This window comes from Halichoerus grypus, chromosome 7 (genome assembly GCF_964656455.1).
Source record: "Halichoerus grypus chromosome 7, mHalGry1.hap1.1, whole genome shotgun sequence".
Taxonomy (NCBI): Eukaryota; Metazoa; Chordata; class Mammalia; order Carnivora; family Phocidae; genus Halichoerus; species Halichoerus grypus.
The window spans coordinates 12,484,910-12,508,359 of NC_135718.1; the positions used below are offsets into that span (position 1 = coordinate 12,484,910).

The 23,450-nt window shown below is 46.2% G+C and overlaps 1 protein-coding gene across 1 annotated transcript; it reads left to right on the forward strand.

The window, feature by feature from the left end:
- The first annotated feature begins 18,339 nt into the window (after window positions 1-18,339).
- On the forward strand, window positions 18,340-22,378 carry PRLHR (prolactin releasing hormone receptor). Its single transcript, XM_036106405.2, has 2 exons — window positions 18,340-18,473; window positions 18,742-22,378. The coding sequence occupies exon 2, from the start codon at window positions 18,748-18,750 to the stop codon at window positions 19,858-19,860; it is 1,113 nt and encodes a 370-aa protein (XP_035962298.1). The 5' UTR covers window positions 18,340-18,473; window positions 18,742-18,747; the 3' UTR covers window positions 19,861-22,378.
- The last annotated feature ends 1,072 nt before the right edge of the window (window positions 22,379-23,450 follow it).

The following is a 23,450-nucleotide window of genomic DNA, read 5'->3' on the forward strand; positions in this document are numbered from 1 at the left end:
CCAGTGAGACTGGAACTAGCCACCTTCTCCTCCTGGGCTTCAGGAAGAGTGGGATCCGGGTGCTTGGACACTGTTAATATGCTCTCTTGTTCCATGTCCTTTGACACTCTGTGCCGGTCAGCTCTATTCTTTCCCTGCAGGTGGGGGCTTATTTTACCTGGTGGGTGAAACAAGGATCTATCTTAGGGAGGGCTCGTTCCCTTCCCACTTTCAATTTGAGAAGTCTTAGGGAAGACTTCTGATGGCCTTGCTTGGGTCAGGGTCAGCTGACCACCTCTGACTCAATCACCCATGGTCAAGAAGAAGGGTCATTAACATTAATAATGTTATCTAAATATGTTTCGCTTTCTTATTAGCCAATGTACCAATTTATTTTAATGATTTTGATACCAACTAACACAATGAGGTCATACTGGACTTGGGGCCAGCTAAAAAGCACACCTTTCTACCTCTTCCAGATAACCTGCCACCAGGTTAATTCACAAAAGATCAATTTGCTGAATACTCATGGTCAGTTCACCACGTTGACTTAAAAAAAAAAAAAAAATCAAATAAAACTAGGTCGTTTTAACTTACTGATTTTCCCTTTGGCTTCATAGAAGTGTTTTAAAGAAGTTCAGTTTGTCTTTGCCCTCACTCCCTGTTGCTGACGTCAGGCTGGAGAACAGAGACTAATGATGAGGACCACAGAGGTGGGAGTCCCAGAGGAAACGACGGGAAGCGGAGGCGACATGAATATATTTATAAGAACATGTTCATAAGACTATAGCCTTAAGATGATATAGTCATTGAATATAGTTAACTCATTTAAAAATATATTCAAGAAAAATATGTGCACAAATAATATTTTTGCATTTAAATGAGTCTGCTTGCTATATTCTTTTTTTTTTTTTTTAAAGATTTTATTTATTTATTTGACAGAGAGAGACACAGCGAGAGAGGGAACACAGGCAGGGGGAGTGGGAGAGGGAGAAGCAGGCTTCCCGCCGAGCAGGGAGCCCAATGCGGGGCTTGATCCCAGGACCCTGGGATCATGACCTGAGCTGAAGGCAGACGCTTAACGACTGAGCCACCCAGGTGCCCCTGCTTGCTATATTCTTATGAGTAAAAATACATTAATGAGGAATATATTTGTAGGACACTTCCTATTGAAGACAATCTCACATGTAAGTTTTCTGGAGCCCTCAGCGTCTCCTGCGGTAGACCTAGGTCTTGTTAACTGCTCTTCTTTTGTTTCTTTAACCTAAACAGTTCCAGAGCCTTCCTCTTTCCTCCTGGATGTGGCTTGTAGGTTTCTTATCAGTTTGCACTTCTTCTTGTCATATGCACACCAGTTTGCCCACGTCTTTCTTCCAGACTGGCTTCAGGGCAGGCTGAGCCTTAAGTAAATAAGTGAAATATGGGGACAGGCATTTCCTTATACTCAGACCCTATGCTCCTATTAATCATCATTGTAATTATTATTATTAATGCTATCTAAATATGTGTTCATTTTCTTAATGACTGCCCATCATAGTGAGCTCGGGCTGGGCGTACAGCCCTGGTAACCCCCTCACACCTTGTCCACGTGACTTGCCTCTGTCCTGGGGAAGAGATTCTCTACTCTAGCCCTGTGACCCTTGAAAAATAACAGGTACTCCATCTTTGTTTTCCAAGCCCTTATCTTTGAGCGGGAAGAAAAGATTTGAGATCAGACATCATTTGTAAATGAGAGTTTATACTACTGATGTTTTAAAATTGTTTTGGAAGCATCGGGTACTCATACACAGTTTGGCAATAGTTCTCAAATTTGTAGACTGTGCTTACTATCAGTTTTATATAAATCCTGGCAACACCACGTCTTGATGGCTTGAATCTGTTCGTGCGTGATCCTACCGCCCTTGAGCATTTTCCTGTTTATTAAATCACATCATGCTTTTGTTGGAGTTGGAGTGGCAAACTCTGGGACTTAATTAGATTTTTATTAGGCATGGAAAAAAAAAAAAAGCACATCACGTTTCCAGTGTTTTCACCTGAACTTGAAGGCATTTCTCTTCCTAGTCTAGAATCCGAGTGTGCCTTCAACCTGCTTATTTCATTCTGACTTTCCTTGCTCAAGGCACACGTCAAAATTAGCCTTTCAATGCTGATTTAATCTCTGTCGTAATTACATGGCTCTTTACACTTGAGACTTAAATTCTTGATTTGGGCTAAAAAGCGACGGAGCTGCTGGAAATAAAAATAAATCTATTTAATACTTTCGAAAGAATCCCATGATAGTAGGAGGCATTATGCACGGATTCAGTTAGATGAGGTGGCTGCTCATTTGGGCGGGCGGCTGACGCACACTGACATGCTCCAGCTGGCGAGTCGAGTCTGGAGCAGATGGGCCAGGCCCTTAAGGGAGAATGGGAAGAATCCTACAAACCGAGGTTTAAGCCTCTGCTCCTCTAGGATTCAGGTTCCCGTCTGTAAAATGGGGATCATCACAGCTACGGTTCACTGAACACTAACCCTATGCCAGGTGCCAGTCATTTGATCTTATGAGATAGGGACACAAATTACTGTGTCCATTTTAGAGATAGGAAAACTGAGCCCACTTAGAGTTTAAGTAATGGCCCACAGCCATATACCTAATGTGTGGTGGAGTCTGGAGATGAACCCAGCAATCTGGCTCATAATCCCCACTCTTAACCCCAAGCTGTGGAGCGTGAGAACGGGTGCCCTCTCTATCTTATGAAGGAATTAAATGAGTGACTCTGTGTGTGCTGCATGAACTGCTTTGCAAGGTCAGAAGCTCCTTGGTGTTCTTAGCAGCACTCACCGCTCTGATGTCCTGCCCTCACATGGAGCGGTGGGGTGAGGAGGCTGATGGACCCAGGGTCCAGGGTCTTCAGGAAATCATTCAATCTCTCTGAGCCTCAGCTTCCAAGTCTTGGAAATGAGCACAACAATCTTACCTACTCCTCAAGGCTACTGTGGGATAGAAACAAAACAAGGAACGTTGGGAGCCCCGAGAACAGCCGTAAAGGACTGATATGACAGCTCACGTTTACTGAGCACTAACCACGTGCAAGGGCTTGCCCCGAGCCCATTATGCAGTGTGTCGTCTAGACTCACAGGAGCGCTAGGAGGTCAGGGCTATACAAAACTGATTTACAGAAGAGGAAACAGGCTCAGAGAGGTCGGGTGACTCACCCAGCATCACAGCCAGCCACAGCCCATGTCCTCACCACATGCTCCCACCACAGCCACCCCCCTCACCAGAAGGTGGTTAGGAAAGCTCTCTACTCCTTCCTCCGTGAAGCCTTCCGGATGACCACCTCTGGGCACCCACTCACTTACCCCAATGCCTCCTCCCTCATGCGTGTGTTCCAACCACGACAAGCTTATTCCCAAGTGTAATGCCTCTCTTTAGCCATCCTTCTCCCCGACCTGCTTGTGTCTCCCATGAGACTCTAACTTTCAGAGCAGTTGTTTTTTTGGGGGGCGGGGGGTGTGCAGTGAGACTATTTTCCCATTTCCCCTGTTCCTGTCTCTGGGTTCTGGCCCAGAACTCTGCCCAGACTTGGATGTTAGGAGTTTGTAACCTTGAACCACCGAGCTTAGGGATGGCTGCTCTGGACACCAGACCTCGCTGGGATAATGAAGCGGGGCAGGCAAAGGCTAATGCCGCAGGAGATACGAGTTCCACTCTTGGAATTAATCCAGAGGATGTGCTGCGTGAATGCTGCTAGTCTCAGGACTCCTGGGATGGCAGGGAGGGGGCTGGGCTGAGGAGGGCGGAGACACCCGTCAGCACAAGTCCTCTTACTGCTCCTCGCGGGGACCGTGCCCCACTCCTCACATCTTAGAGACACCAAAGCCCACCTGCTCTCTGCTCCAAGTTGAACTCTTCCCCAGTGGTGTCTGCTTCGGCTCCAGGGCCATTTCAGTGAAAAGGAGGAAGGTGAACGGACATTGTACACATCAATCCTTTCTCTTGTAAAATCACTGCTTTGCCTTCAAGGAATGGAAGGAAAAAGGCAAAGGTTGAATTTACAAAACAGATACAATACTGTCTCCCTCTATCTCCAGAGAAAGCTTTTTTTTTTTTTTTTTTCCCTTGACGCGTCCCAACTGACTGGAACCAACAGTATGTCTTCTGGTGCCCTCCTGCTCACGGCGGCTTCAGCTAAATCTGGAAGTTGTCAAGTCGGCTTCATCTGGGTGTAATTTAACCAGAACTTACAGAATACCGTGGGGAACAGGAGAAGGATAAATCACTGTCCCTGGCTGGTCTCACGGGGACCCTCAGCCAAACAAATAAAACCTCGAGAAGGAGGAAGTCCAGGCAGGAGAGAGCTGACAAGGGTGGGCAGCCGGCGTTGGAGGGGCTGCGAAGGGGACAGAGGTCAGAGTGGACTCAAAATGGGGAGAAGCAGTCCAGTTTTCTCTTGGTTTTATCAAATAAGCAGGATTTTCCAAGGTAAACATGACCGAGGATGTTCTTACCCCCGGGGGTGGGCACAGCCTCACCAAAGGCGTTGAGCCGGGAAGGAACCAAGCTGACCTCTGCATCCAGCTCTTTTCTCTACTTTTCCTACTGTGGGAGCACAACCAGCCTGGATTTCTATTTTGAATGAATAGAGAGACATGTCCTAAAGATGGGGGAAACCAGACGGAAGCTGTGACTCTTCCAGGTGGTTGTTGGCATCAAAAAAAGCACCCTGCACCCCGAGGAGAAAGCACAGGGTGGGACTTCCAGAGACCCGGACCCCGGGGAGAAAGCACAGGGTGGGACTTCCAGAGACCCGGAGGCAGGACTTTGCAGCACTACTGAACAGCTGGGTAACCTTGACCTGCCACTCACCCTGGCCTCAGTCTCCTCACCTGGACAAAATCCTTTTGCCCTTGAGTTCCGGGCTGCGTGCCTATCTCCCTGGGCTCCTTTGGGAAGGACCTGGGGCAGTGGCTGAGCACCGTTAGGTGGAGCCAGTGACCCAGCAACAACACATTCTCAGCAGCTGAGACACCCTCTTCCCCAAACCAGAAGGATCGAGGCTGGTTCTGACACGTGGAATTTCAACCTGAAACGACCGGGACCCCACGGACAGCCGCTACTTTCACCTCGCGCCCAGCTGCGTGCCAGACTCAGCACTTTCTGGATCCAGTCCTTACTTCCTCCTCTATCAAATGCCAAATTCCCCGGTGAAAGGTTTAGGGTTTCCTGAAGGTTTGTGAGACGTTACTTCTTACAACAATAAAGCTGTGTCCAACTTCCCTCAAGATATTTGTGGGGTTTTTTTCCCCCCCATGACTACATTGTCCATCTCCCGTACCTCCATCCTATTCCCTAGGCTGGGCAATCTCAATTTCTCTCCCCCTTCCCTCCCTGCTTAGCAAACAGAGGATTCTTTGTGGGAGCCCCTCTTCTTAGAATGCAGATGGATTATAAATAACAAATCGTTTCCCATCACGCAGAAATTAGGGAAGTGAGGAAATCAGATAGAAAGTAGAGCCAAGCTAGAGAAACAACAAAGACAAGAGTGCCCCTTGCACGCAAATACGGACCTCGCAGCCCTGTGCATTCCCACGAGACAGCCCCAGAGGGGGGGCCCTGGGCGGCTCAGAGCAGAAAGCACGATCAGGGCCACGAAGCACAGCCTGCCCACCAGCTTAGGAGCAGTGCCGCGTGACAGACGGTTAGCTGTCACAGGAACCGCTCCTTTGACAAGGAACAGAACGTTAGCTGGGTATGTGTGACATCCCCAGCCTCCCTTGCAGCAAGCGATGGCCATGTGGGCTGTGAGCACAAGAGGTATCTTACTTCTGGGTCTTGCCAGGGAAAGGGCTGGGCGTGTGTTTCCCGGGATTTCTGACGCTTTCCTTCTGGCCGAGGAGCCGCCAGAGATGGGAACCCCGTGTTGGATGGCAGAGCCCCTGGAAGGAAAAGAAGCTTCTTCGTTGGTCGCTGTATGTTCGAGGCCTCTTAGAAAACCAGCGCAGCCTGCATTCCGGGGCAGCAGCTTCTTCTGTACTGAGGCAGAGAGAGGCTGTCCACACGGCTCACCTCTTCCACGCCGATTTGAAGCGTCCCCCCAGACGCATGCTATGCCGTCTCCCCGGGCAGCAAGGCGGCAGGTACAAGCGGGGAAGTAGAAGACACATGGCGAAAGGGATAGACCTTCAAAGCTAGTATTGAATGAACAAAATGAGTCCCCAGAACAAGATTTATGGCACAATAACATTTATGTAAATTAAGCCTCCCATCAAGCCCACAGCACTTATTTCAAGGATTTACGTGTATATTCAAGGATATATATATGAAATCATTAGAGTAAGTGCCTATAAAGGGAGACAAGGGGAAAAAATAAAACATTTACAGGCAAGGGGCCTTACTCAGACAGATGACGGTAATTGCTGGGATCTGACCTTCACACACACACACGTGCACGCACGCACGCACCTGTGACAAGGGGGGCAGGAACATGGCGGGGGGGGCGGCTGGGGTGAACGAAATGGGGCCTGGGATCTGCGCGTGCGGTAAGGTATTTCCACTGGAAAGAACAGGACCGGGTCTGGGTAAGCTACAGAATTTCAGGATTTTTCAGAACGTGATTTTTGGCCTGAGTGTGTCTGCGTGTGAAATGAAAACATGAAGGTCTTAAGTCTTATCGAATAGTTTCCCAGGATTGTCAGTTGCTTAAACATTCGATTTATGACAGGACAAGTCCTAAAAACAAGCAAAACAAAAAATCCCCCAAGACCCCCACCTTATTGCCTTATGTCCTGTGTGTTTTCTTTTTTTGTTAATGAAGATACTTGCATATGAAATATCTCAGGTTGCTCTCTAGTTATGTTTAATTTTGCGGGTTTAACGTAAGGGGAAAAACCCCTCTGCCTCCTTTAATTACATTTTTGAACTTTGTGATACGAAAGGAAAGTAGCTGGGGAACAGTAGACAGACTATTGCAACTTTTTAAATCTTGCATGCACACGCATCATTGGTAACCAGCGGAGCCTTCACCTGTTCCGAAAATGCTTGCAGAGGGAGGGTGAGGAACTGAATTGGTTGCATCTGGTGAATCATAGGAAACAAACAAAACACAACTTACTAAACTCTGAAGTCTGCCAACAATAACACAGGCTGATTTTCTTCACAATGCTTGGGGCTCGAGAGCTGAAATGTGGCAAGGTGTACGCAGGGACCAAACTATTTCCCGCAGGGATTCTTCCTCAGTGAAGTGTGAATCCGAGGGCCCAAGGTGATTTCCTAGATATGTAGGAAGGCCAGACCTGCAGTGAGCAAAGCCACAGTGAGGCTGCCAAGGATGTCCAAATACATAGGACAGAAGGGGGACCACTTTTTATTAAGGTGGAACTGGAGACAAATGCCATGCAGGTGTATGGACAGCTGATGTCATCCAGGTGTGTAGATAGTTGACTATCTCAGGGCCACAATCTTAGACTCCTGAACTATGAGAGCTTATGGAGACCTTCAGGATTGTCTAGGTCTCCTCCCCAACCTGCTTTACAGATGAGGACATGGAGATCCTGAGTTGGATAGGGCTTGCCCTGGGTGACTGAGAAAGTTATTATAAGTGTGGGAGTTTGCACCCAGGTGTCCTGGTTCATAGGCTGGAAACATTCATGTCCCCCTTACACCTTTTCAAGCAGTTCGCTCCTGTCCAGCTCACTCCTATAAGAGCCTGGATGGTGATTCAGGTCCCAGCCTATCCTATGGACTCCACCTGATCCAGGGGTCCAGTAGCTTAGATTTTGCCTTAGACATTTTATTAGCTATTAGTTGGGAGGATGTGGTGGTTGTTCCCAACATCCATGAAGAATGATGCATTTCTTTTCCATACTCATCTGACCATGATGAGAACTCATGTCATATATAACGAGCTCTTAAAATTCATTAAGCAAAAGAGAGTTCCCTGCAGCGCTGGTGGTCAATGTGAATTGGGCCATATCTTGTGACTTAGAAATTTTCTTTTGCTGAATGGCCCCAGGAGAATTCTCCCCAAGGAGAAATATGGGAACATGTTGATTTGATTTGATTTTGATTTCTCTGAATTCAAATCCTGAGTTTTTGCAAAATAAATAATGAATACAGATCTGTATAAGAATATTTTGGGCAGCTAGAAAACATCATCACTGATCATATGCTTTACTTTCAATCCAAATATTAATATATGGAATATTCTTTTCCAGCTTTATGGAGATATCACTGACATAGAACATTGTGTAAATTTAAGGTGTACAATGAGTTGATTTGATACCCTTACATATTGCAAAATGATTACCACTGTAGCATTAGCTAACCCCTTCATCATGTCACATAATTACAATTCCTTTTTTGGGGATGAACATTTTAGATCTACCCTCTTGCCAACTTTAAAATATATTGTACTTTAATATTATATACTATTACTTTAGTCTTATTAATAGTTCCCATACTGTACATTAGCTCTCTTATAACTGGAAGTTTGTATTCTTTGACCAACATCTGGAACATCTTTATCATAGTAAGTTTTGTAAAAAACAAAAAGTTGCAAACAACCTAAATGTCCATCAGTATTTTTTTTCTATGGGTTTAGACATATGTAGGTAAATGTGCAGGGGAAGGGCCTGTGTAACCTCTGAGGGAGGGACTGGGATTAAGATCAAGGGGACTTTAGGCTTATCCGTTTCATTTTTATTAAACAGGGGAATGTGTTCATGTGCACCTTATGTCATTAAAAATAACTTGAAAAAGATAAACTGTAGAGAAAGCACCCAACTGGTATAATAGACTTGTCTTCCAATACCTATCATGTAAGGAGAGAGGGAGGGCTGGAATCCGCTGCTGGCTCCCCTGGCAGCTGCCTTGTGCCCCCTTGGCTGGCATCCCAGCCACGCTGGGGAAGTAGGGAGCCAGGATTATATAGATTCACCACTTGATGGCAGACTGTAGGACACGCACACTTGAGCGTCCATCAGAATAATCTGCAGTGCTTGTGAAAAATTCATTTTCCCGGGTGTCACCATCAGTAATTCTGACTTAATGGGCCTGTCTTGTGATCTAGCAATCTGCATTTTAAATAAGCACCAGAGTTGATTCTGATGAAGGTGGTCTTTGGGCCACACCGGGAGAAGAATAATGCCTTCCTGCTATTCACCTTTTGCAGGGACACTGCTCATGATCTCCTCGTATGAAAGCCAGGGCTGTCTCCCTGGTGACAAAGATAAGACACAGGGAAGACGCACCATCCCAGACATTCCAGCTGCCAAACTACCAACTCTGAATGTCATGCACGTGTGCACACATGTATAATGCACTTGAGAAACACCATGAGGACCATTCCAGTTCTGCATTTTGTCTAAAAAAATGTTGGAAAGGGCCTGTCACCCTAGATAGTGACACTAGAATGAATTTAGATGTGTCTACATAATAATTCAGAGACGGACATAATGAGATATGGTTTGGGTTCATCACTGAGTTTTGTCAGGAGACATATATTAATGGAAACCCAAATGAGGGGCTTCTGCAAGGTCAAGGTTCCCATCTAAATGTGACAACAAAGAGCCCTTCACTGCTAAATGGCACAATGCAGATGCAAGATGATTTTTGCCATCCATAAAAGCCATTTCTAGCTGATAATGAAGCAGGGCTGGGATCAAAATGGGAAAGCAAATTGCCTTGTCTCTGTCTTTCAAAAAGAATGTAATAAAAATGGCTTTCAAGTGTTTTGTTTTTGTCTCTGTGTTTATTTATCTATTTTTGTATTTGTATATATTTTCTACTAGTAGAACTGAGATCCATCATCCATGCTGCTAATGTCTAAAGTATTGGTGAAAGTCTAATCAAAAGTGAAAAAATAAAATGTGCTGAGATCTTGAAGATCTTGACAAGTTGGTCAAGCCTTGTGTCTTTTAGAGGTTCTTTGTACAGAGTGTCACCAGAGAAGGTGACCTGGCTGGGTCACGGATCTTTAGGAATTCAATGAGGCCCAGGATGGTTGCAGTGAGGCCGTCTTTGATGAGAAATCCCAGATATGCCATGGGCAAGCAGGGGCTAGAACTGCTCTAGAATGTTGCCAGGGCCCTAGCAACTCAGCCAAACTGGATCACCCCAACCCTGCATAATCACACCAAATACAGGCTGCATTGTCAGCATCCTTCGTGGACCACTTGGGATATTGTTAAAGACTACATTTCGAAATGAAACAATCAGCAAAGAGGAAGAAGGAAGCAATTTCACCCAGTTATTCCACCCCAGGCCCTGACAAGGAAGCCGGGATTGCTGGCAGTCCTCCTCTGGGAAGAAATGACGCTAAGCAGTGGCTGGGGAAAGAAGGAGATGGATTCCTGACACAAAACTCCAGCCTGCAGAACACTTTGATGATTAGAAAGACATAATGAGCACTCACTTCTTGTTCATTTCCCGCCACCTGAGCACTCATACACATTCATGAGGGTCTGAAGTTGTGCATGGCTCACATAAACACAGGAAGGGGAACATATTTAAGTAACATGGGCAGTGCTGATATGGCTGAGTTGAAAAATGCTATGAACACTTTAAAGACTCTTGTGCTTGAAAATAAATATGATCTATAAGGATCAACACAATTCAAATTTACTAAATCAATTAGCAAATTTCCCAGTGATCATTAATGTCTTTCTTTCATAGTAGGTGGTAGTAGTGGCATTGACCATGGTCATACACCTCAGTGATTTTTGTAGATTTCTCTCTTACTACACTGCAGATTTTTAGACAGTAATGTTCTTCTCCTTCTCCCTCCTCCTCCCCCTCCCTATCCTCCTCCTCCTCCTTCTTCTTGTCTTTGATTCTTCTTACAATATCTTGCCCTGGACTTTGCGTGCCTGGTAAACAATGATGAAATGAGGAAAAGCATTTAGACTGAGAAAGAGAAAATTCTTCTCAAAAAGACTGTCTTCTGGAGTAATGTTCAAGTGGAAGAGTTTGGGAATGTCCCCTAGAATGACCCCCTCTTGACAAGAGGAAGTGACATAAGGCAGGACAAAGAATTATCCAAGAGTAGCCACCATTATTGTATGCCAGCTACGTACCAGTTCTTTCACTCATGTTGGATCTTCTCCACATCCTCCAGAGGTGGGCATCGTTATGGATTTCTTATATTTTTCAGGGTTGGGGTTCTTCCAGGATAAAGAATGGAACACTACATCAAAAACTAATGATGTAATGTGTGGTGACTAACATAACATAATAAAATAAAATTTAAAAAAATAAAATATTCAGGAAAAATATTAGAAATAACTACACTAAATTAGAATTAATGAATATTCTAGATAATAGGATTCTGGATCATCTTTTCCCTTTATTATTCTGATTCATATTTCTCAACTTTTCTGTAACGTACAATTATTTGTTCATTTATCTCTTACTTTGCTCCGCAGAGGATTGGACATAGCTTAAAAAGTGAAAATAATTGAGTTAACAGGTGTTTTGTGTGTATAAATAAACATAGAGAAATAGGAAAAAAAAAAAAAGAATTTGCCCAGCGACTCACATTTAGTAGAGGTACAGCTATTACCCAAGCCCAAGAGCCCTGTGCTATTCCTTCTTTGGGCTTTGGGACCAGTTCTCTCCTCCATTTGACAAACTTGGGCTTACCTTACCTTGCGGATTTTTTTTTTCCTCTTAAATATCATCTTTGTCTGTTTGCTCTGTTGCTATTTCAGGAAGTGGTGAGAAACGGGAAATGAAATGTTTTTCAAATGCAATGCTGGGGTCAAGATGTCTGAAGAGAGTTGGCCATGAAGGCTGGTAGCATTTCTAAGGAGAGTACTTTGTGTACTTTGAGTGTGCTGTATTGATGTGAGGCATTGGTTCTCAACCAGGGATGATCTTGTCCCTTATTCCTACCCCCAGCGGATATTGGCAATGTCTAGAGACATTTTTGGTTGTCATAATTGGGTATGTGTGCCTACCTTTTAGAGGGTAGAGGCCAGGGATGCTGCTAAACATCCTACAATGGCCAGGACAGCCCCCCTTGACACAGAATTATCCAGCCCAAAATGTCAATAGTACTGAAGTTGAGCAACCCTGGTATAATGTGGTGCTATGTTCCTTATATCTTTGAAAACTAGTTTTATTTGGCATTTTTTATTTTTCATAAAGAGGAGCACAATCAGTTATATATATTAGGGTAGGTTAAATTAATATATTATAAAGTATTCAAAAGACAACCTTAATTCTCTCATGTTTCTCTTGACATTTTCATTGAAAATGATAGAGAAGCAGGGTAGGAAATTAAGAGAGTATAGGGGTCTCCTCATAACTTTTGGTCTTTACAGTGTCACCGCTATAAAACACTGATAACAGGGGTTAGTGAATATTTGTCATGACTCACGGCTGCTCATAATCTGCTTGTATTTGGAGAAATTCCTCATTAAATTCCCAAAGTGGAGGTCAGACTCCAAATTCCCAGAATAATTTGCAATTAAAACTCAGGTTTGGGGGGCGCCTGGGTGGCTCAGTCGTTAAGCGTCTGCCTTCGGCTCAGGTCATGATCCCAGGGTCCTGGGATCGAGCCCCGCATCGGGCTCCCTGCTCCGCGGGAGGCCTGCTTCTCCCTCTCCCATTCCCCCTGCTTGTGTTCCCTCTCTCGCTGTGTCTTTCTCTGTCAAATAAATAAATAAAATCTTTAAACAAAACAAAACAAAACAAAACAAAACAAAAAAAACTCAGGTTTGGCATCCTGGCTCTGATGTACCCAGATGAGACTTGCATTCAGACATGAATGACCCGAGGGAAGGGGGCCTCATTTTGTTGGACAGAGTGCAGCAGAGGCGCCTGGATTTTAGGGACAGTGATGGCCACAAGATTGCGTTCCTAATGCGGAAGTGGCATTGGTGGAGGTGACAGAAACAGTGGCAGCAAAACTGTATGTGGGGCTTTCTTCACCAGCGATGGTTTTGGAAGCTTAGCCTTGAGGCTGGTTGACCAGTTCTCCCAACAATTATGTGGGCTAGCTGCCATTCTTCTCTATGTACACCAGCGAGTGGGCTCTAGTGTTTGCAAGGAGGAACTCAGGCTGATGCACAGGGTTTATCAGTGGCAGCGTTATTTGAAACCTAGGGTCCTTTGCAAAGACTCTTTTCTTTCAATAACGTTGTGAGTTTTCAGTTTAAAACAAAAGGCAGAAGGTTCTCCCGTCTTGATAGCCTCTAGATGTGGGGCTTTAGGACTTTGGTAGCAGGCAGAAGAGGTGGCAGCTGGAGATGGAACTACTTCCTGAGGGAGCCCTGCTTGAGGAACCAGACAGCGTCACACTCCAGACCTAGAGGAGGTGAAAGAAAACTGGAGGGATTGAGACATCACCTCCTCCCCCAGCCAAGGGGGCAGCTCTTGTTTGCTGTGGCACAAGCTTTGCTTAGAGAAACCTTTTATATAGTATTTCAATTTTATGTGTTGATCACCTTTTCAGTGTGTGTTGTGAGGAAATTTTTATGTCTGTCTGAAAAGGTCCTTTGCACTTATTTCTTTAAGTATTTGGATAGTAAAGAAACTTATCCAGAGGTGGGTGTAGGGACAGATGCAAGAGTGCCCGTCAATATGGAGTACTTCAGTGCTTCTCTCTATTCTTATTTCCCTGATAGCTAACTCAAGGTCTTATTTTTATTTTTTAAAGATTTTATTTATTTATTTGAGAGAGAAAGAGAGAGTGCGAGTGAGAGAGAGAGAGAGAGAGAGAGCACAAGCAGGGAGGAGAGGCAGAGGGAGAGGGACAAGCAGACTCCCTGTTGAGCAGGGAGCACAATGTGGGTCTTGATCCCAGGACCCTGGGATCATGACCTGAGCCGAAGGCAGATGCTTCACTGACTAAGCCACCCAGGCACCCCTCAAGGTCTTATTTTTAGTTGAGTGCATAATTCATGCATAAACCATTATTTAAAAAAATATATAAAGAAACAGCTTTATAAGGAGATATATAAGTCTGGAAAGAACTGGAAATCAGGTCTCAGGGATAGCTAATTTACTAAAGCCACAGGGTTTTTCAGTTTTAAGACTGAGTTTCCTAGAGTAGCACCTAGGATTGTTTTCATAGTTTCCTCACCTAGCTAACTGTGTCTAGCCAATTCTGCCCTTGACTGTGAGTTCTTTGAGGGCAGGAATATATCTTACTTACACTTCTTTCTCTCACTCAGGGCACCTTGTCTACCCCTTCTCACATAGATGTATCACAAATATTTGTTGACTTAGCAGGTTTCATTGTTCCCTTTTCTCTTGTGGCAGGGAAGCGTTTCCTACTCCTCCCCAACGTCTTAGGTAAATAGGTGACTCTGGGGGCTCATCCACTCCTTTCTCCAGAGCTCAGATTAAAATGGGCAGAAGCAAGATGTGTGCCCCACAGACCACTGCAGAGGGCACAAGGCTATTTGGGGCTCACTTTTGATTTTGAATAGGCTGAGAAGAAAAGCCCAGCCAAGGACTGTTTCTGGTCAGCATAATAGATTTTAAGCCTCCATTCTGTTTGGGCAAAGTTGTGTTGGAAAATTTAAAAATGACTAGGGTGTGCACTGACAAAGCTGGAAGTGATAATTGATATGTCTGGAGTCTGTGATGAAAAGCACTTTCTCAAAGTGATCTAAGGGAAACACGTTTTTTTTTTTTTTTTTTTTCCACTTTAGTTTGTAATGTCATGTCAGTTCTTACACTGCTGGGCTCAGGTTGTTGTCTTCTGTATGCAACCAGCCCTGCCATGTTGAGGTGGCCTCTAGATCTTCTGCACGGCTCAGCCTGGGGAGCCCGGGTGGGGCAGGGGACCCTGGCTCTTGGAATACACACAGGACAGGCTTAAAAGAGAAAACTCTCTTCTGGGGGGCATCTATTTTGTTATTGCCTGGACCTAGACAAGTCTCAAAAAATTGCTGTCTCCCGACTAGTAATTAAAAAAAAAAAAAAAAAAAGATCCCTAGTGGTTTCTCATATGATTGGGCTAACCGCAGTGTATCAGCATGAACTTAGCTGGCATAAAATTTTCAGATCCCTTAATCCAGTTTCCCAGAATTCTAACTGCGGTCCTTATCTCTGTTGTCTCTGTCTTCTGTTCTCTATATCCTGTTGCCTCCTGCCACCATAAAGCAAATACCATCTCCTGAAGTTCATACAGCCCATGGTTTTATCTCCTACATGGGATCTAAGCAAGGGACGTTTGGGGTGAGCCATAAAGATCTGTTTAGCTTAGGGGTGCCTGGGTGGCTCAGTGGGTTAAGCATCTGTCTTTGGCTCAGGTCATGATCCTGGGGTCCTAGGGGCTCCCTGCTCAGTGGGGAGCCTGCTTCTCTCTCTCTTTCTGCTGCTCCTTCTGCTTGTGCTCTCTCCCTCTCTCTCTCAAGTAAATAAATAAAATCTTAAAAAAAAAAGATCTGTTTAACATTAAATTAAACATAATAATGCTAGGGTTGCCCTTAGATTTGTTAGAGCTTCCCTTGATAAACCACAACAGCAGAGGGATTCCTATATTTATTTAATCCCATTTGAATCTACTTGTATTTTCAGTGTGTGCAGGTGCATCTCTCATTCATTCAGAGGCAGTAAAGTAGTGAAGTACTTTGGCTCCAGAATCAGGTGAATCTAAGTGGAAGTTCCAGCCTTGCTACTTATTAGTTGTGCCATTATTCAACTAGCCTTGAAGAGCCAGTTTCCTCATCTATAAAATGGGTATAATAAGAGTTCTGAGGCGATCAAGTGAGATAAATATGTGACGTGTGACGTACTTAGCCTAGTGTCTGGTATGTAAAAAGCCCTCAACAAAGAGTGGCTATTTTCATCCATTCAATCAAAAGAAACCTGTAGTGCTCGCTTCGGCAGCACATATACTAAAATTGGAACAAAAGAAACCTGTATTGGGTATCTGCAGGGTTCAGGCATGTTGTAGGTATTCACAAAGAGTATACTGTCATGGTTGGTGGAGACAGGGGGCTAAAACACTTTGAAAAGTAGAAAATAATAAAGGACAGAAAGATCATGAAAGGGAAAAGACTTTGAGGACAGGATAATCTTTGAGTTGGGTCTTGTGGGATGTGAAGAATGTGGAGTTGAGTGGGGACCAAGCAACCAGCATGCTAGAGAAAGGGAACAACCCCTGAGAGAGTTATTGGACAGGAATGGTGAGAACATGTTAGCATCCAGTTTGGCTTAAACATCTATCTATCTATCATCTATCTATCTATATCTATCTATCTATCATCTATCTATCTATCATCTATCTATCTATCTATCTGTCTGTATCAGGAACTTGGCAAATGACCAACTCTCTTGTCTGGAAGTTGCCCCGATGGTGAACTTCCAAATACTGACATTTGCATGCAAATATTGAGAAGGTTGTCTTTTTATTATTTTTAGTATTATGTATCAATGATAGCGACCAGAATGATGGCTCTAGTTATGGGGCCTAACTACATCCCAAATCCTTTTTCACCTTCATTAGCACAATTTCCTCTGCTTAAGATATTTTGAAGCAAAAGTGTGCCTCTGCTCATGGGTGCATATAACCCTGTGGGTGAACATGATGGGAAACATTACCAGGTAAAGGATTAGACAGGCCCAGATTGTATTTCATTCTGATGTTTTTTCTCCATATCATATTGGCTTTAGCTATATTGATTATAACTCAGGGAGTGTGTGGGTTTAGAATAGATACAGTTGCATCAGATTGATTGCTTTTCTTCCGATGTTGACTTTTCCTCCTGTATGAGTGAATCACTTGAATTTGCAGGGTGGACTAATTTTACTTCTTTCCAGCCTAAGCGGGGTATCTGCAGCTAAGAGGACAAAGGACAAGAGCTTACCGGAGAGGGGACAATGATGGGATGAGATAGTTTCAAAGGAGGGAGGTTACAAAACCTCCTTCCTTGATCCCCTCCCCCACGGTGGTCCGCGTTAATATACATTTCAATGACAACTTAATGCTACTGGCGGTTTTATGTAATTTTTAAGCTTCTCAAATGTTTGTTACTTTTGTTATCCTTGTGGAAATCCTACAATCACTAGTATTATTTTTAATCCTAAAATGAGGTAAGGAGGCCTGGGTGTGTTTATGTAGGAGGAAGATGGTAGGATCCCAGTCCTGGAACTTGCCTATTGTCCTGGAAGAATCAGGCAGATAAAGGATAGGTCACGGTGGCTGAGAAAGAAAGATCAGGGGCGCCTGGGTGGCTCAGTCAGTTAAGTGTCTGCCTTCAGCTCAGGTCATGATCCCAGGGTCCTGGGATGAGCCCCCAGTTGGGCTCCCTGCTCAGCGGGGAGTCTGCTTCTCTCTCTGCCCCTCCCTCCCGCTCGCGCGCAGGTGAGCGCGCTCTCTCTCCAACAAATAAGTAAAATCTTAAAAAAAAGAAAGAGTGACAAGGGTGAGTAGGGGAGTACTGGGGGCCAGGTATTGAAGTGTGCCTGTGTAGGGTAACTGGCATGAGGGCAGTATTTTCTGACTTAGGGAGGTAAGACAGCGTCGTCATTGGCACTAAGTGCGGTGACCCACAGCCCGAGCACCCTCCTCCGACCCCATAGGGACCCCTGCTTATTTTCCTTCACTCCACCCTACTGCTCTCGAGTCGGCAGCCCCCAGCCCAGAAAACAGGTGGTGAGGCAGCTGTTTGAACCAGGCCAGGTCCCTTCTCTGAAAGCGTCGGACCCAGAGAGGGGCGGGAACTCCTTAATTGTCCTCCCCCGGGACCCACGCGCCGCCCCGTGGGTGTGTGTGTGTGTGTGTGTGTGTGTGTGTGTGTGTGTGCCGCTGGAGCTGTCCGCTGTTCTGAACTCTGTTACTTGGCTGGATTCGCGGCTCTCCAGGCACGCCGCAGCCTGGGTGAAGGGCTCAGGGGGTCCCGGGAAGGGCGAGGGCCTGAAGGTCTGCGGCGAGCTCCAGACTCTCAATTTTAAATCCCTGCCAGAACCTCCTATCCACTCCAGCCCAGACTCTAAGCAGGGTCCCTCTAAGCAGCTGTTAAGGACGGGTCCCTCATCTCTCCCTCACATCCCGTGGTGTAGCCCCAATCCCTCACTCCACTTCTTACCCTGCTTCAGGGCATCCTGAGAGCCTAGCGCTTGACGCCGCTCCTCGCTCTTCATCCGCCGCTCCCTCCTCCGGAGCAGGACTCTCCCAAGGCGCAACAAGCTCCCGCATCGAGATTCTCCCTCGTCCCTCTGACCCAGGTTTGTCTGCCCCTCCTCCCTTTTCTGTTTCCATTGTCTTCACACTGTCCTTCTACCTAGTTGTCTAAGCACCGACTCTGGTGGTGCGCGCTCCGCCCCCATTTTTCCATACAAGGGAGCGCTGAAGTGGGGGGCGGGGCGGAGGGGAGGCGCTCCCGGTCCCTCTCAAAAACTGCGAGCCCACTGGGAACTCCTGAATCTGTTGAGCTCCCGCGGAGAAGCGAGAAGCCTGCGCCGCCGTCGTGGGCTGAGGACCGCTAGGGGACAGCCGGGATTCGGCCCCTCATTCCGCGGAGCGTTTTCCCGCCCGCCAAGCCCTACTCACCAGGTAGGACCATGCTTCTGGGTCTGACCTGCGTGGACTGCCAAGGCTCTACATTGAATAGGAGGCGTTTAAATAACCTGTGCACGCGTAATCTCCCATAGATTTATTTTTATATAGGGGGGATGACAGCGCTTCTGATTGTTGTTATTTATTTTGGCCAGTTATTCTAAAGGGAGTATTTGGGTAATTGAGGTGGGGGAGGGAGGCACGATTGGTGTAGGAGGGATGGATGGACAATGGGAAGTGACGGGCTTTGATTCTCTTTGGACAGGTGGCCATGGCCTCACTGGCGACTCAGGGCCCCCCGGTCCCTGACTTATTTTCTGGGTTGCCACCGGCGGCCTCAACTCCTGCCAACCAGAGCACGGAGGCCTCGGCGGTCAATGGGTCGGCGGCTGACCCAGGCGCTCAGGCCGTCACGCCTTTCCAAAGCCTGCAGCTGGTGCATCAGCTGAAGGGGCTGATCGTGCTGCTCTACAGCATCGTGGTGGTTGTGGGGCTGGTGGGCAACTGCCTGCTGGTGCTGGTGATTGCGCGGGTGCGTCGGCTGCACAACGTGACCAACTTCCTCATCGGCAACCTGGCCTTGTCCGACGTGCTCATGTGCACCGCCTGCGTGCCGCTCACGCTGGCCTACGCTTTCGAGCCACGCGGCTGGGTGTTCGGCGGCGGCCTGTGCCACCTGGTCTTCTTCCTGCAGCCTGTCACCGTCTACGTGTCGGTGTTCACTCTCACCACCATCGCGGTGGACCGCTACGTCGTGCTGGTGCACCCGCTGCGCCGGCGCATCTCCCTGCGCCTCAGCGCCTACGCAGTGCTGGCCATCTGGGCGCTGTCCGCGGTGCTGGCGCTGCCGGCCGCCGTGCACACGTACCACGTCGAGCTCAAGCCGCACGGTGTGCGCCTCTGCGAGGAATTCTGGGGGTCTCAGGAGCGCCAGCGCCAGCTCTATGCTTGGGGGCTGCTGCTCGTCACCTACCTGCTCCCCCTGCTGGTCATCCTCCTGTCTTACGTCCGGGTGTCGGTGAAGCTGCGGAACCGCGTGGTGCCGGGCTGCGTGACCCAGAGCCAGGCCGACTGGGACCGTGCGCGGCGCCGCCGCACCTTCTGCCTGCTGGTGGTGGTCGTGGTGGTGTTCGCCGTCTGCTGGCTGCCGCTGCACGTCTTCAACCTGCTGCGGGACCTCGACCCGCACGCCATCGACCCCTACGCCTTCGGGTTGGTGCAGCTGCTCTGCCACTGGCTCGCCATGAGCTCGGCGTGCTACAACCCCTTCATTTACGCCTGGCTGCACGACAACTTCCGTGAGGAGCTGCGCAAGCTCTTGCTTGCCTGGCCCCGCAAGATCGCGCCGCACGGCCAGACCGTGACAGTCAGCGTGGTCATCTGATGCCACCGCGCCAGGGCTTGGCTGGGGAGCTCCACGTCCACTCGGCTCGAGGGTACCCACCTGGGGCCGGACTGGAGCGCTTATTCCCAGCACCAGGGCTAATCCAATACGTGGCAAAACTTCCAGCTTAGGCCTCTTGTCCAGCTGTCTTGCCTTGTCCTTATGTCTATGTAAAATGTGAAGTGGGCTTTGGTGGGAGTCTTGTGCTTTGCTTGGAAGAGGCCAGGGAGAGGGGAGAGGATTTATTATTTCCTCTTTATGCCCTTGAATGCCAAACAAAGCTCTTTCTCCTGGTTCACGACAGTAATTCAGAACCGTGGCTGTCTTCCTTGCTTTCCCTTCTGCTTGCTCAATGGTGAGTTGAAGGAACAATGGGGGTGAGATTTAAAATGACTGCGTTGGGGTTGGTGAAGCTTTTCGGGTTGCCTTTTAAAAAGACTCAACTGAGCTGTCATACCTGATATTGATGAGTCAATCTGAATCCATTAATTCCTAGGATTCCAGGGAAATATGTATTACAAATCTGTATCTGGGATTTCAGCATTTCCTGAATAAGACCTTTCCACACCAAAAGGGTTTTACTTTGAAATTCACTTGAATTTATAGCACAAAACCACTCAGGAGCCACGTTTCAAAAGGTCTTGCTATTGTTTCCCTCCTCCTTATCCCCTAACTTCTATTTGAAAATGATAAGATGAATTAGTCAATGAAGGGGTAGATATACAGGGATAAAGAAGGAAAGGTCCAAATCACTTAAGGGGGCATGTAACTGTGCATGGGACAGACATCTCTGTGTGTGTGTTTGTGTATACACACCCAGTGTTTGCCACAAGGCAGGTACACAGATATTTGGCTTTCTGAATATTCAATGTAAACCATGTTCCAAAGCATTCTCTTGCATTCTCTAATTGCTCAGTAGCAACAGTTCAACAGCTGTCATCTGACTGCTCAGCACCTGCTCGGTGGTGACACGCTTGGAACACAATCAACCCAGAATGCAAGGACTGGGAGAAGTTTACTTAAGGCCAGAACCAAAAAATAAACTACCACCCAACTGCAATCAAACATTTCATTCCTTCCAGGCCTAAGGGGAGAGATGAAGACTGTTGGGCCATGATACCAGGCTGATAATCCTCACCTTCACCTCCTGAGAATTTTGTATATGAGGCCAGTGCCCTGGGACAAGGGTTTTCACATTGATGTGGGAGCAGTGACTGGACAATGAGGGTGAGAGTCTTGGGAAGTGATGCATGATATCCACCTGTCAGATCAGCCCCTGAGCATATAGGGCATGAGCTAGTGCAGCAACTGCAAGTCCATTATCATCTGTAAGACTCCAGTACCACCCTAGCTCACTATACAGTAGAATTAACTTCTCTCCTTATCTTACTCTCTAAAATGAGCTCATTCACTCATGAAAGTGTGCCCTGAAAGGAAGGGAAAGAGGGGAAAGACTTGGGGATGACAAGAATTAAGTCCTAGCACTCCAATGCCAGCAACCACTGATGGGAGAGTAAGAATTCCTGGTTGGGCTAGTTAGCAGTATGTATCTTTAGTAGTTATATAACCAGACTGTTCGCAGCATGGGGGAGGGCGGGAAAAGCCTGGCTTGGGAGAAAGAAAAAAGCAGGTTAACTTGGGAGATGCAAGTTACCTTTGGCAATGGCACAAATAACTAACTTTGAGCTTCATCTGTGGATGTGGAGAACAAAGCTATGCTCTAATAAATGTAGCCCACCAACAGCATTATGTCACTCCCCCGTTCCAAACGAGTCATCCCCCAGGCATCCCGGAGGCTGACTCCGGTGCTTCCAGCAGCTCTATTACTTGGGAGGCTCAAGGACAGACAGGCATTTCATGTTTCCTCAGAGCATTCTTTTGATGGGAATGTGTGGAGAATGGAGGGGATTGGGGAAAGGCTGGATTAGTTGGGGGAAGGATCTGATTAATTGTGGTTTCAGTTTTGGAAGCCTTAAGTCACTGGTTCTCAGCTCTCGCTGCTCCTAGAATCAGTTGGAGAGCTTTCAAGAGACATCAGTGCCTAGGTCCTATCCCCAGAGGGTCCAACTGATTTGAGATGGGACCCGGGCCTCAGCATTTTTCAAAGCACTTTGGGTGACTTTAATATGCATCCAAGGTTAAGCCCCTTAAGAATTATCCTCTAATGAATCTCAGCAACATCTGAATGAAGCTTTGATTGTACCTACCAAAGGTATTATGAATTTGGAGTTGAATTCTGTCAGGGTGTTACATGCTACACTTGGGGAATAATATTCTTTTAGCCTTCAAACCAGTATTCATGAATCACACAGAGGCAAATCCGTATAATCAAAATATATAGGTATTCATTCAACAGTTTCCTTACAAATCTCCTATGTGTAAGGCAGTGCATGAGTCCAGTTTTTTTTTCAACTTTAGATTCATTTGCAGTATAAAGTTATACACCATGAATTATTCCAAATCCTGGTTTCCAGGTGTTAAAAAAATTGAAGCGTTCTCTGATTAGCTTGATTGAAATCTACATCAACTGTGAGAAGAAAGTGTCCTCATTAATTACTAGAAAAGCTGCCCGCTGTTTCCAGCCTACAACTTAAGTTAAAAATTTTAACATTTACATGGACTCTATGGAGAGCCTAAAGAGGCTGGAGAATTATGCTGTGTTTATAAACATCTTTATGAATGATCCAAATTGCCCCCTGAACAGCAACTAATTAATTCTTACCCTATCTCAAATCTATCTGGGACTAGTTTGACTGTAAAACAAACCAACTTTAAAAAAAAATCTCTCAGAAGTGAGTCCTATAGAAATTCACATAGCGCTGAGGTAGAAAATTTTATTTAATATAATTTATTTTAGTTAATACCAAGCATCCAGTCCTCCTCCTGCAAGGAGTCATCCAACCCATAAAGCTGGGAGCGGAGCCAGCCGGGTACTTGGCAACAGCCCATTCCGAGGCTGACGGGAGGTTCTGTAATCCTCTTTGCAAGCATTGTCACTGGGTCTCACTTTTGGCAGCCAATCAATAGATTTATCTCAGTAAATCAGCCGGGGAGTGTTTCAATATGTGTTGGCAACAGTTACCTGGAAATAGCAACTGTGAGAGATGCTAAGGTAACAATATTCCAATTGATGTAACCTTCCTGCTTTTTTGTTCTTGTGGATTTTCAGCCTGCTCTTTTATTGCGGGTGCTCAGTTCCAGGTTTATTTTCTCAGGTGGGCTACTTAACCATCTCGGTCCTGTGGCTTGCATTTATGAACATTTAGTAGTCTTGCAAATGCAAGGCATGGAGCTGACATCAAGGGGACCCAGGAAAGAGCATAGCTAGATCTGAGAGTGAACCCAGAGTTCATCCCCCACAGACGAGAGGTCAGGAGCACTTTTACCAAGTAGATCTTCGATGGATTTCCCTCCATGCGTTGATGTCTTTGTTATATGTGTAAGATGCATGTGTTACTGACTCACTGTATGAAGCTCTTCAGGCTGGGGCTTGCACTGTTTGCTGCCTTGTGGGTGCTCAATAAATATTAAATTAGTAGTACCATCTCAAGTTACATACATAGTGTAAACTATATAACCTTGGGATGGCC